Source organism: Fistularia commersonii, chromosome 20, assembly GCF_037954325.1.
Source record: "Fistularia commersonii isolate RoL2024-O1a breed Wild chromosome 20, RoL_Fcom_v1.0, whole genome shotgun sequence".
In the NCBI taxonomy this organism is placed as follows: Eukaryota; Metazoa; Chordata; class Actinopteri; order Syngnathiformes; family Fistulariidae; genus Fistularia; species Fistularia commersonii.
The window spans coordinates 2,158,000-2,169,761 of NC_141303.1; the positions used below are offsets into that span (position 1 = coordinate 2,158,000).

Below are 11,762 nucleotides of genomic sequence, written 5' to 3' on the forward strand. Positions count from 1 at the left end.
TCAGCTGGAAACCAGCAACGATGCTTTTGCTTGGCACAAGATATCGCTCATAATCTCAATGTTTTAGAATAAATTGGCTATCCGTTTCTCCATATTGTAAATTTTAAAAGGTGTTTGGTCTTTATGAGCGGTAGCTAGCATTAGACCCATTTAAACATCTTTCCATTCATCCCGCCTCCGGCTCATGCTGCGTATTTATAAGCCATGCTTATTCCGCTTTCTGAGCCGTGACTTCATCCACAGTTTTTGTTTGTTTTTTGGTCAAAACTAAGCAACGCACAAGTATAAGCAGCTGACATTCACAGTCTGACAGCCCTGTTGTTTGTTTAAATCTGAACTTAATTTTGATCAGACAAGTTTCTCTGAGGTCAAGTCCCTGAAATCACCACTCTGAAATCATTTAGGATAATCGCCAAGTGTGTGGTCCCGCATCTTGACTGAATCTGGTGTGCATTCTTAGGATTTACATATTGGACACTGGGAAATCTGTCAGCCGCAGGAAATGTACATTTGTGCATCAATTCACTTTGCCGTGGATTTTGCTCAAGAGATCTTCACAGGTTTTTTGCCCAAACCCAGAAAGATGCTGTTTATAAACACTCGGACTGGAAAGAATTCAGAAAAAACCAAAGATGCCGGACCTGAATCTGGCCGGAGGCGCAGACCCAATCAGCACAGATTTAAAAACAGATTGACATTAAGACTTTAATATAATTGTGCATGTCAAAACAAAACTATACAAAAGTTGGTCTAACCTTCTGTTTCTTTCTAAAGCACATTTGTTCCACTTGTTATTTCAGCTTAACAGCCCTCTTTGCTGTTATAGCAATAGATGACAAAGAACTGATGGATTTGTTTAAAACCAATTTTGCAGCTTTGTATCCAATTAAGATAGTTTCATCTGTTTGCTGTATTGAACTAATTGATCATTTATCATACACATTTGTTTCATTTGAGCAAAACACAGATATCCATCTATCCGTACCGCTTCAGCCAAGTTCTTCTTTGTACTTCCTCTTTGTTAATCTTTGTACTTAAACCTTATAACACTTGATAGCTTTTAGCCTTGACAATTTATATTTTATTGTATTTCTTATTCTCCCTCCTTCCTACTATTATCTATTATTGTTATGTTTTTGCTTGAAACTCTGGCACAACTATTTCCTTCGGGATAAATAAAGTTGTTCTCATCTCATCTCATTCTTGGGTGCCGTGGCTGTAATCGATGACATGGCTTATTGATTTTTCCCCCCCGCCGCTAAACCGATCGGCTCAGGCGAACGGACGAAGATCCCGAGTTTGATCTTTGCGCAGATTTAAAGGTTAGGGGGAACCCCGAGGGTCATTTCGTGACCGTTAAAACCAAATGTTCTGGTGGGCGCGGGAAGGCATCTGGATAAACAGGATACCGAAGTTTGAGTTAGACACCTATTTAGCACAGGATGTTTATTTGAAATACTTAACGTATTTCAAACACATCCATTGTACCTTTTCGCTGCTCTCTGGCTACCTCGTCCTCCTTCTGCCCCTACAGGCTTTGTCGGACTGACTCGGCGTCGACCGACTTTTAATTTTTTGTTCAGATGCTCTTTGTTTGGGTAGATCGGTTGGTTTTATTTCCAACCTTTTTCCACATTCATTTTTCAGTTTTTGAAACCCGATTTGCTCCGCCGTTTCCCCCCGGCAGGCCGATCGTCACCGAGTGTAAGCACGAGTTTGTCTTTGTTTAATAAATACCTCTAAACAGTTCCTTGCTTACCTCTCAGCCTGCATTTATATACTCCCCCTCATAGTTCTGAACACATACTCACTATTGTTTGGAGCTGTAGATAATTTCGGTGTGGTTTTCTGCACACTAAACAAAATGAATGAGGCCTGCCGTGCTCGTAGGTCCCGGTGTCCAGTGGTGTGCTCACCAGTTTTTGCGGCCACTCTGTTGTGTGCTTACGTGTAAACAAAGATGGTGAAGTAAACCTTTAATTGATAGACCATATGTTCATGAAGAAAAAGAGGGAGAATCCGCAGTTGGACCGACCTTATCTGCCTGACAGGTGAAGAGAATCGTCCCGGGAACACTTCTCAGCTTTAATAAGCGAGTCGTTCTTTTTATTTTTAAATTTCAGCTTTCATTCTGTCGCACCGAAAAAAGAAATAGTTGTTTAGGACTATTTATAGGTTGGATTCTGAGCTTTAACTGCGCTCTCAATCCCTTAGCGGCTGACCACACTTGAAGCCTCTAGTCCATGATGAGCCTGGAAGTCAGTCACTGATGGTGGAGATAATACATCCTTATTACTCTGAACCTTGACCCCTGTTCTTAGTGAGACGTTTAGGAGAGGTCCCAGAGGAGCTGTCCGCTTCCAACGTGGTTCTAAAATGAGAAGCTCGCGAGGACCGAGGACTTCTCAGCGACTGACCTGCGCTCTAAATGGAGCCCAAATCAGCTGGGACGGGGTGCAGTGGTTGAGTTTAAGAAGTGACTGTTACTCATGTGTCACCCACCCGGGGAGCAGTATATCTACCAAACCCAATGAAAGGTTTATGGACTCAGACCACTAAATATAACACTTTGTAACACAGTGATTCCCCCCCCCCCCCCCATCCAGCTTCTGGCATGAATCCTCCAATTCTTTTGCAAAAATGTTTTTTGGGGACGGGGGGGGGGGGGGTTAGGCTTTTAGGGTTGATTTTTATCACATATTCATTAAATGTGCAAGTGAAGTGACTTCCTCCTGAAGTCCATTAAAATGGTGCTGCTACTGGCAGAAGAACGTGCAGCCCATGTGCAGGGGTTGTGGTATGGAGGGGGGGGGGCCTTCAGGGGAGAAATGGAGGCCAGATGGAACCGAGGGGGGTGGAGTTGCAAGGTAGAATAAAATAACACATGCAAAAGATTGAAACTGAAATGTTGTAGGAGGAGTTTGTGTGTGTGTGTGTGTGTGTGTGTGTGTGAGAGAGACAGAGAGAGAGAGAGAGAGAGAGAGAGAGAGAGAGAGAGAGAGAGAGAGAGAGAGAGACATTGGGGGGCGGTTAAAGTAATTGGATATTTGCCTCATCTGAAGTACATGGCTTCTATACACCCTCAGAGGGTCGGCGTGGGTACAGATATGATCTGAGGCACGTGAAAAAACTAACATTTGTTTTTTGTCTTTTCCCTTCCACGGATTAAGTATTGCTATTGCTACTCTGCCTGAAAAGATTGCGGTTTACATTTCCTATATGTAAAAGTAACAAGCAAATAGTTGTTGGGTGAACATTTGTTTTTGAGGAGAAAAAGCCCACCAGGAAACCCTTGAATAGTTGATTGAAAAAACAACTGTGTTGGTTTTCCATGCAAGCATATGCATGTGTCTGAGATTGAAAACCAACATTCCACGGTCCCAATGTGCGCTCACATAAAAAACTTTCTATTTAGAGCATTTTGAGCTGCCTTGTGATCCCTCCAAACCCTTTCTAATGCAAACACAGCACAAAATGCAGTCAAACTGCAAAAACTTCTCCCTGGCCGATTCTCTTCCCCCTCTCATTATCTGATCTGCTATCGCACTATAAATGTGCATGTATTTCTGGAGAAGTTTTAGTCGTTTCATTTTGGACTCGAAATTACACCGCTTCGATTTGAAGAAACATCGCAGTATTGAGGATATTGACACAGGTGTTCCTGCTTCAAACTGTCGAACTGAAACATCTGATATGTTTTGTTTCTGCCAGTTAGACACCCCGGTTGTCTTGTGAAAAAAACATGACCTTTCGGCTATTTTCAGGGAAGGTGTACAGATTGGCTGCTGCTGCTGCTGCTGAGTTGTTCTGTAAAACATTCCTAATTTTCAACTTGTTTTCCTGTGTGGTGCTGAAATATATCAGTGCCTTATGACTCAGAGAAGTCAAAGGAAGCCAACAATCTGTAAGTAAAGAAGAATCTGTCTGAGCATGAGCAGTATGTAGACAGGTGCAGGTGTGTGTTTGTTTGTCTTCATTGTTTTAAGTACCAGCCCACGTCTCGCTGAGGGCCTGTCGGTGTGTCTATCCGCCACTGTTGCAATCCCTCAGTCTCAAACCTCCCAATAAATAAGCCTCGCGTCTGTCAGAATCTCCTCGGTAGCCTGACATTGCTCGGGCGGCGCGCAGATGCCGTTTCTCAAGCGCCGGCATCAAGTCAGGTAAAGGGAAAACATAGAAAGTAGCTCGCAGAAGAGTCTTCCCATGGATCCTTGGAGTGATATGTAATGCATGAAAACATGCTCTGGTGTTTGTCTAAGCCTCCCACGGGAGTCTATCACACTTGTGGACTTGTAACTTGTCACTCCCGTTGATTACTCTGCAACTACAGTTTATTACATCAGTAGCGCCCTGACCTCAGCCTTGTCCCTTTCCTGTCTGCCCTTCTATCGTTGATGGTTTCCAATTACATTTGCCAAAAGAGCTCACTTGGCTTGTAATCTTTGCAGGAAACAGAGCTTCTGGTTATGTGTTTTAATTTCTTCAATGTTTTAGCTCAGATTTTAGACCGGTGATCCGTATATAGTTGGCCCTTTTTTTCTTTTTTTTTTTTAACAGATACATCCGCAAATGGAAGAGCTTGCTGTGGCTGGTTTTAGAGAGCTGGAATGACCACATTTCCTCACGATAAATACACATTATTTATTTACAAATAAAGTGGTTATAATAGAAATAAATACAAAATAAAAATCTGTGCATTATACTTCATGTGGTATTGCACCCATTTCGAAATGTACATCAGAAATACATTTTCAAAACCAGTAAAGGAATTTTCCTTTGATTAAAATATTTATTTTCCCAACCTTATGTGAACATAAATATATTCATATATAGTTTTTTCTTCTTCTTCCACAATAGCTCTGTTTTGTGTTTCTTTCATATAAATAAATGTCTTCATTGGGAAACCGGGTGTCCATAATAATCTCTGATGTCTTTTTCAGTCTTTTTTTTTTTTTTTGCTGTTTTTTCCCCCCCCGCTCACTCTCCTCTGCCGACATTAATGTCCGTTTCTCACCGGCAGCCACAACCCTCCACCACCATGTCCTGGTAGTTTTTAAGGATCACTTTCTCGTACTCATCAAGGTAAAGCAGAGAGATAGGACTGAGGTCAGTGGGCACGCAACAGGCTCTGGGGATGTTCGAGTTGACTGAGTTGACCAGCGTCTGCACGATGGCGTGGTTGGTAGAATTGAGGTGGTCTGCAAGAGGGAACGGACATTCCCCGTGGCAGTAAAAGGCATGGTAGCCCGGGGGTGCAACTATCCACTCATTCCACCCCACGTCGCTGAAGTCCACGTACAGGGCGTGCCTCTTGCAACTGGCCTTGTGCTGGTGCTTCCTGCGTTGCTTACGAAGAGCCGCCTGACGTTTTTCCCGTGTGTGGAGCACCGAGTCCCCACGGCCGTCATGGCCGTACGTCACCAGCAAGGGCCGAGACTGCGGCCACGAGTCCCGGTCCTGGTGCAGGGACCTGCTTACCCTGACATGCCGCCTGTGTCTCTGGGCGCGCTCCTCGCTCGGCTCGCCTTTCTCCGGGTGGAACACCTCCACCATGAAGCCGTGGTTACGGCCTTTCCCAGAGGTCCACTGAGATACGGCCGGGCTCACGTCGAAGCTCTCCCATTTGCTCAAAGAGTCCTGCACCAGCCGGGTGTCCAGCAGACGGGCCAGAGGTTCCCCGCCGTGAGGTGAAGGAACCCCGAATATCTCGTAAATGTTGATTCGGTGGAGGCCGCCGGGGTGAGCGCCGTCGCCGGCGCTGCTGTTTGTGGAGCCTTTCTTGGGGGCCGCGGTTCCCATGACCTGATCCCTGTAGATGCGCAGCTCTGCCGATGTGATGAGCTCCTCTTTGGGGATGGAGGTGAGGTTGAAGTAGAACTGCTGGGTTGTTTTGCCCTTCAGGCTTGCCAGGGCCTCCATAGACTCTACAAAAGACGGCGCGGAGAAAAACATATTGTAATACGATCGAGATGTGAAATGCATGCCAAACATTAAAAAAGAATGCAGACATGGTACAAGAATGAGAAACAAAATCTATGATTAAAGCCCTCATGGATCTACCGTGAGCATCTGAGGACAGTTCCTCAAGTTACACCCCCCCCACCACCACACACACACACACACACACACACACACACACACATCACACAACGAAGCAGAAAGGCACATTTTGGAGCTTTCTTTTTTTTTTTCTAGCAACCTCAAGTTGCCACGTGGTTTATGTGAGTGGCTGTGGGCCATTGTGACGCAGGCGTACATCAAAAGTTCGCATGTATGACTCAGTTTAATTGCAGCGCAATTCCTGTGGTGATATAATACAATCCTTGGTGTCATGCTCATTGCTTCTGGTTAAATGTTTTAAAGTGAATAGCGTGCACTTCCATCAACTGATGAAACATTGGTCGATCTGGTCTAGCATAGCATGTGTGTCCCATGAGAACTGCCTGGCGCGCACGGCGCCCACAAAGATCGTGCTATATTTTGGTATATCATCTGTCTCTCTGCAAGGGAAATCGTAATGAAATCAATTAAATTAACATGAGCGTCTCTTAAATATTCAAAGGCGCGGAGGTCACAAGACGTAGGACGGTGTGGTTATCTAAATTGCGGAGACAATCATTTGGCAACAGTTAGATTGATTGGAGATGTTGGATATTTTGGTGTTCGGCCGCGTAACCCTAAGAGACGTAAGTTTGAAAAGGCTTTTACCGCAGCCGCCCCGGGACTTATAGAATATCTAAGGAATAAGCTTCTGCTCGGCGGTATTTCCCGGTATATCGCACGGTCGGCGGAAGAAATCATATTAAAACACGACGCTTTTCTTTGATGCGCTCCCGCTTTGAAACCGAATGTTTATGAGGATCAAAGGTGATGTACACTTTTTTTAAAAAAAAAAAATCTGTTTGGTGTAGTAAAATAAACACAAACTTTGAACTCGGCCTTTTCAAAGCAGGCATTTAGGAAATTCCACCATCTCATCCTAAACCTCCCTCCAGAGGCACAAAGACCTCAATTAGGCATATCACTCCTTATTTGATGTGGGAAAGCCCCCTGTCTCTCTTTCTGGCTCTCCTCGGTCCCCAATCCCTCCATTTTCTTCCTCAGCCCCCAAATCCCTTCGCTCCCTGTGTTCTCCCCATCCCCAAATCCTCTTTTCTTTCTTTCCCCCTCTCCGTCAGGCTTTCTTTGTTTCTCTCTCCGGCAGGGGTTCTCGCTCTCCCCGTCTGCCTCTCCTCAGAGGAACGGCTGTGTGAACAAGTCGGGGCTTGTCAAAAACGTGTGAACCACAGATATGAGTGTATCAACATTCCTAATTTCTTTTTGCGCTGCATGCCAAAACAAAAGATAAAGGCTAATGTTGGGTCATTCATCACAGACCTGTCTCTGGCACTCACTTCCTGTGTAATGGTGGAAATGTTCTATTTGGCATGGAAAATGGTTATTTTTGAAAACTGATAGCAGTGAAACTAATTATCCCGGTGAAATTAATATCAGCGAGCATATTTGATGAATGATTCGGGCTGTTTTCTTTGATGTCTGCAGATACACGCTTATTGTACCGACTGCCGTTCGTTCCCCGTCCCCCGACGCGGCAAGACTAACAATCCCGCGGCTCTGTTAGTGTAGGCCGAAAGATCCGGGGGAGCATATGTAAACACGCCGAGCGCATCGGTAACGGCCGGCGGGTGTAAAGGTGCGCGCCGGACGGCCGGCTGCGGAGGTTTCCAGCAGCGGGTTGAGAGCAGTCGCTCGGGCCGGGCTTGTTTGTAGTGTGTCAGAGTAGCCACTGGGTGTCATTGCACTCGGCCTCTGGAGAGCAACCAAGCAACCACTCAACCACCCCTCTGACTCACCCCTGATGGAAACTTCCCCACTGAAACACTTAGGACTCTGTATAAGGACTCTGTGTGGAGCCCCTATGGACTCAGTAACTTTGGGTTGTAATAACTCCAACACGGAACGTGGAGAAATTAACGCCAGATACAGAGTCGCTACGTGGTGCTTTTGGAGATCGGATACGTCGCGAGCGCTGCTATTCAAAAGCGTGTGAAGCTACGCTTTCATTTCACCTGCTGACTAATTTCAGGCGGTTTAAAGTGGCCACTTAATCAGCAACACATGTAAAAAAAAAAAAAATCTTTCTGCATTACTAGTGAACTAATGCACTTGATCCAAGTTCAGTGAACCAGCGGAGTGTGAGCGTTACTCATCTGAGCAGCACATGCTGCCCGGGAAATAAAAAATGGGGTTGAGGTGAAACTCCGAGTTGGACAATCAGCGCGAACCCGACATGTAAACTCGACCGGCAATTACGGTATTATTGGAACATGCGTAATGGTGCGCAGCGCAGCGAGGGTCGATTTGGTAAGAGCGACGGAGGGCGCGCTTTATCCCTTCTTTCGGCCGTATTAAAAATAACCCGGAGTCGGTCGGACACGACGACCGGGTCGAAACGTCTCGGTGTCATGCCCTGTTTTGTGTTATTGAAGTAACGGGGCGATGACGATCACCTGCGCAAAAGCCGCACCGCCCTTTATTCTCTTCCACCGGTGCGTGTCTGGAAAAACTGTTTTCGGAGCCCACGCAAACACCATTAATTATTAAGTAACAAATTACCCCAGGGATATCGCCGGCGCTTGATGTTTTCGAAGCCGGTGACAGCTGCGCCGGGGTAATGTTTGTTTAAAGGTTGCATCACGACGTTTATAACAGTCAATTTGAGTCTTCACGAGACGCTTGTTTGCGAATCTGGTTCCGAGCCAACGCCTGAACTTACATTACTATTTAAGATAAATCGGACGCGTGTCGCCTCCAAATGACTAATGCGCAATAAAAGAGCCGAGGCTCTGAAGTTCAGGCTCGGCACACTGAGTCATGTTTAAATATAGGTTTGGCTCGTCTGAGGGAGCCGAGGAGCTGCTCCGGCTGACAGGTAAAGGTATGTCACTAATACATACCTTCGTGGTGAAAGCTTCTAATCGTGTTGGCCTTGCTGGCGGCTCTCTCTGCGTGTTTCCCCATGCTCTTGGGCCGTTTAGTGCTGTGGTCTCCGTTGGCCGAGTGCATACGATAAAGGTCCACCATGTACTGCGGCACCACGGCTCGCTTACTCGGGGTCGGCCTGCGCCTCAGTCCGAACATGTTGAGAAGCCGGAGCTCGAACTCATTGAGGAAGCTCTCGGACCGCTGCGGGGTCTGCTTCCCGGATTCGCTGTATTTCCTCCGGCCGACCTCGGGGATAAGTCCCGTAGCACCTTCCATCAACACCTGAGCGAGCAGCAGTACCATGAGAGAGCTGACCACGGCGACCATGATCAGTCAGTCCCTGCGGAGAAAGTTGGTTTCTGTCAAAACACTGGTGCCGAGGTATTGACATGAGGTAGACGCGGCAGGGGCTTCACCGCGGCATTCCTCAAACTGTGCGTGTTATCTCCACGTACAGCAAGAGTAATTGAAGGAGGGCAGGTTAAAAAGGGAAGACACCTCTTCACTTTGAAGTAGGAACAAAAAAAAAAAAAAGGAGCGGCGAATAACAGCCGTGTCTATCTCAAACAGAAGATTGATCTCGACATGAGCCGAAACATGTAGATATCAAGTTAAGTGCGTTTACGAACAAAGACGGCGAATGACTGGGGGAAGAGGGGAAGAGGGGAAGAGGGGGGGGGAATCAAAGAAAGTTGCGGGTTAGACCGTAGACATTTGGTCTGCCATTAAAAATATGAAGGGGGGGTTGGGGAGGGGGATGCAAGTGCGCCCCAAAGATCACAAGAAGTGTAAGAGAGGGTTGTCAGGAAAAGAAGAGTTGGATAACACAGGGCAGGAGAGGAGAGGCAGTCAGCCGGTACTACAATCGTTAATTTGCAGAGGCTTTGACGGTCGTGTATAATCACAAGGGATTGAGTTACTTCAAGGGGCTTGCAGGTGTTGGATGTGACGTGCGTACCGGGCCAGATGTACCCCGGGACGACGCGTCGAAAAACATCCGAACTCAATCCGAGTCGAAAAATATCCGCACTCTATGTCTATTCCCCGGTAAATGAAAAAAAAAAAACAACAAAAAAAAACCAACTTGTATGTCATTTTCTTTTTGCACGCTGGAAACCTGCATGCGCCAAAAAAAAAAAAAAAAAAAAAAAAAAAGAATTTGCACGTTTAATTCAAAAGCAACGCCTGTTAGAGGGGAAAAACTTTCTTGAAAGCGCTTGACATTTTTTTTATCTTTTTTTTTTGTTTTTAATTATAAAAACAAAAAAAAAAAACGAGTTTTCTCTAACCTCACCTGACGAGGAAGCGCTGTGTCCGGTCGTCGTTCCACCTTTGGGCTCTGATAAATTCCACATTAATTCGCCGTTAGTCCACGCTGCTCCTCCACGGAGGACCGAAGACAGCCCATGACCTTCGCCGTGCCACTTTCGCGCATATTCTCACCCAGCTGCAACTCGGGCTGTGTCTTTGCTTCAGTGCACGACAAAGAAAAGAGAAAAAAAAAAAAAACACCGAGAAAAAAAAAAAAAAAAAAACCCAAAACGTGAAACTCTATGAGGAAGCGGTTGCGCGCAGGCAGGAGCGATCTAAGTAGAAAGCATCTTGGTTGAACATCCTTAACAAAAAAAAAAAAAAAAAAAAAAAAAAAGAGAGCAGCTCTTTGAAAGGGGCAGGAAAAAGAAGAGCGCACTGGAGTTCCCGGAGCTTGTGTTGCAGGAGTGCGTCGTGCAGCAGCAATTGATTCCTCGCCTCCTCTTCTTTTCCCCCGGCGACTCTTTTTGTCGTACGCTGATGTCACCGAGGGGCTGTCAATCATTTGTCCTCAATAAAAAGCACCTCCCGCCTGCGGACTTCTAACCCCCGAGGCTCCAAACGCTTTTTTTTTTTTTTTTTTTCGTGTCAAATAAACACACATTAGAGCCCTTTTGATAAGATTTTTTTTTTTTTTGACCTCGCAGGAATTCTCTTTTTTTTTGTCCTGTAATGACTCGAGGGTACGTTGTGAAAAACCTGTTTTTTTTTTTTTTTTTGTTTTTTTTTTTTTCAATACGATGGAATGTTACACTATTTCTCACAAATATTTGGAGATTACAACATCGAAAAAAAAAAAAATCTCATAGAAAACCCCTTTTCTCTAATGCATCCGTACATTCCCTGGAAACTTACACTATAAAAATAGTTATTAAGTCAACAGTTACAACCATGGTGTCGCCCTGCTGTGTGATTTTCCATATATAGGAATAGCAGTGGTGTATTTGCTTAATGCTTTCAAATACATCCAAATGACTTGTTACACTCATTGAGAGGTGTAATGTTCCTGTCAGCTCCTGCTGTCTCTTCAAACAGACAATTGCTGGATCAAACATGTTTAGCTTTTGGATTAAGTCTAATGGATAGTGGCATCACAATGTGTTGCCTTTGTGGTTCAAGGGATTAGACCCTGCAGTGGGACTATCACATCCTCTCGCTGAACTTCTCTTCTTGTGTGTGTGTGTGTGTGCACACATGTGTGTGTGTGTGTATGTGTGTCACAGCTTGATTCATATGGACATCCCAAGGATAAAACTTTTTTTTGTAATTTAAAGTAGTATATCAAAGGTGATGGCTGGATCTTTCACCTTCTCTTACAAAGTTGACTTTTTTATGTGTACTTTTTGAAATGTACTTGTTTACAAGTGTAAAGGTTGGAGTCTGATGTTTTTTGTTTTTGTTTTCTGAGTTGATATTTGAGCGACTGGAGAGTTGAAAAACCCATCACTACAGTAAATGCCCAATAT

At 45.2% G+C, this 11,762-nt stretch overlaps 1 protein-coding gene across 1 annotated transcript; it reads right to left on the reverse strand.

Annotated features, from left to right (window-relative positions):
- Positions 1-4,621: 4,621 nt before the first annotated feature.
- Positions 4,622-10,636, reverse strand: bmp2b (bone morphogenetic protein 2b). Its single transcript, XM_086167620.1, has 3 exons — positions 10,280-10,636; positions 8,958-9,325; positions 4,622-5,924 (listed from the first exon to the last, which is right to left on the reverse strand). Exons 2-3 carry the CDS (start codon positions 9,310-9,312, stop codon positions 5,011-5,013), a joined length of 1,269 nt encoding a protein of 422 aa, XP_086023746.1. The 5' UTR covers positions 9,313-9,325; positions 10,280-10,636; the 3' UTR covers positions 4,622-5,010.
- Between the last annotated feature and the right edge of the window lie 1,126 nt (positions 10,637-11,762).

Excerpts from the sequence above, each read along its gene's own strand:
- bmp2b (XM_086167620.1), bottom strand. The coding sequence starts at position 9,312 with ATGGTCGCCGTGGTCAGCTCTCTCATGGTACTGCTGCTCGCTCAGGTG. Across the intron at positions 5,925-8,957 it reads TAGAAGCTTTCACCACGAAG|AGTCTATGGAGGCCCTGGCA; the intron begins GTATGTATTAGT and ends CGTCTTTTGTAG.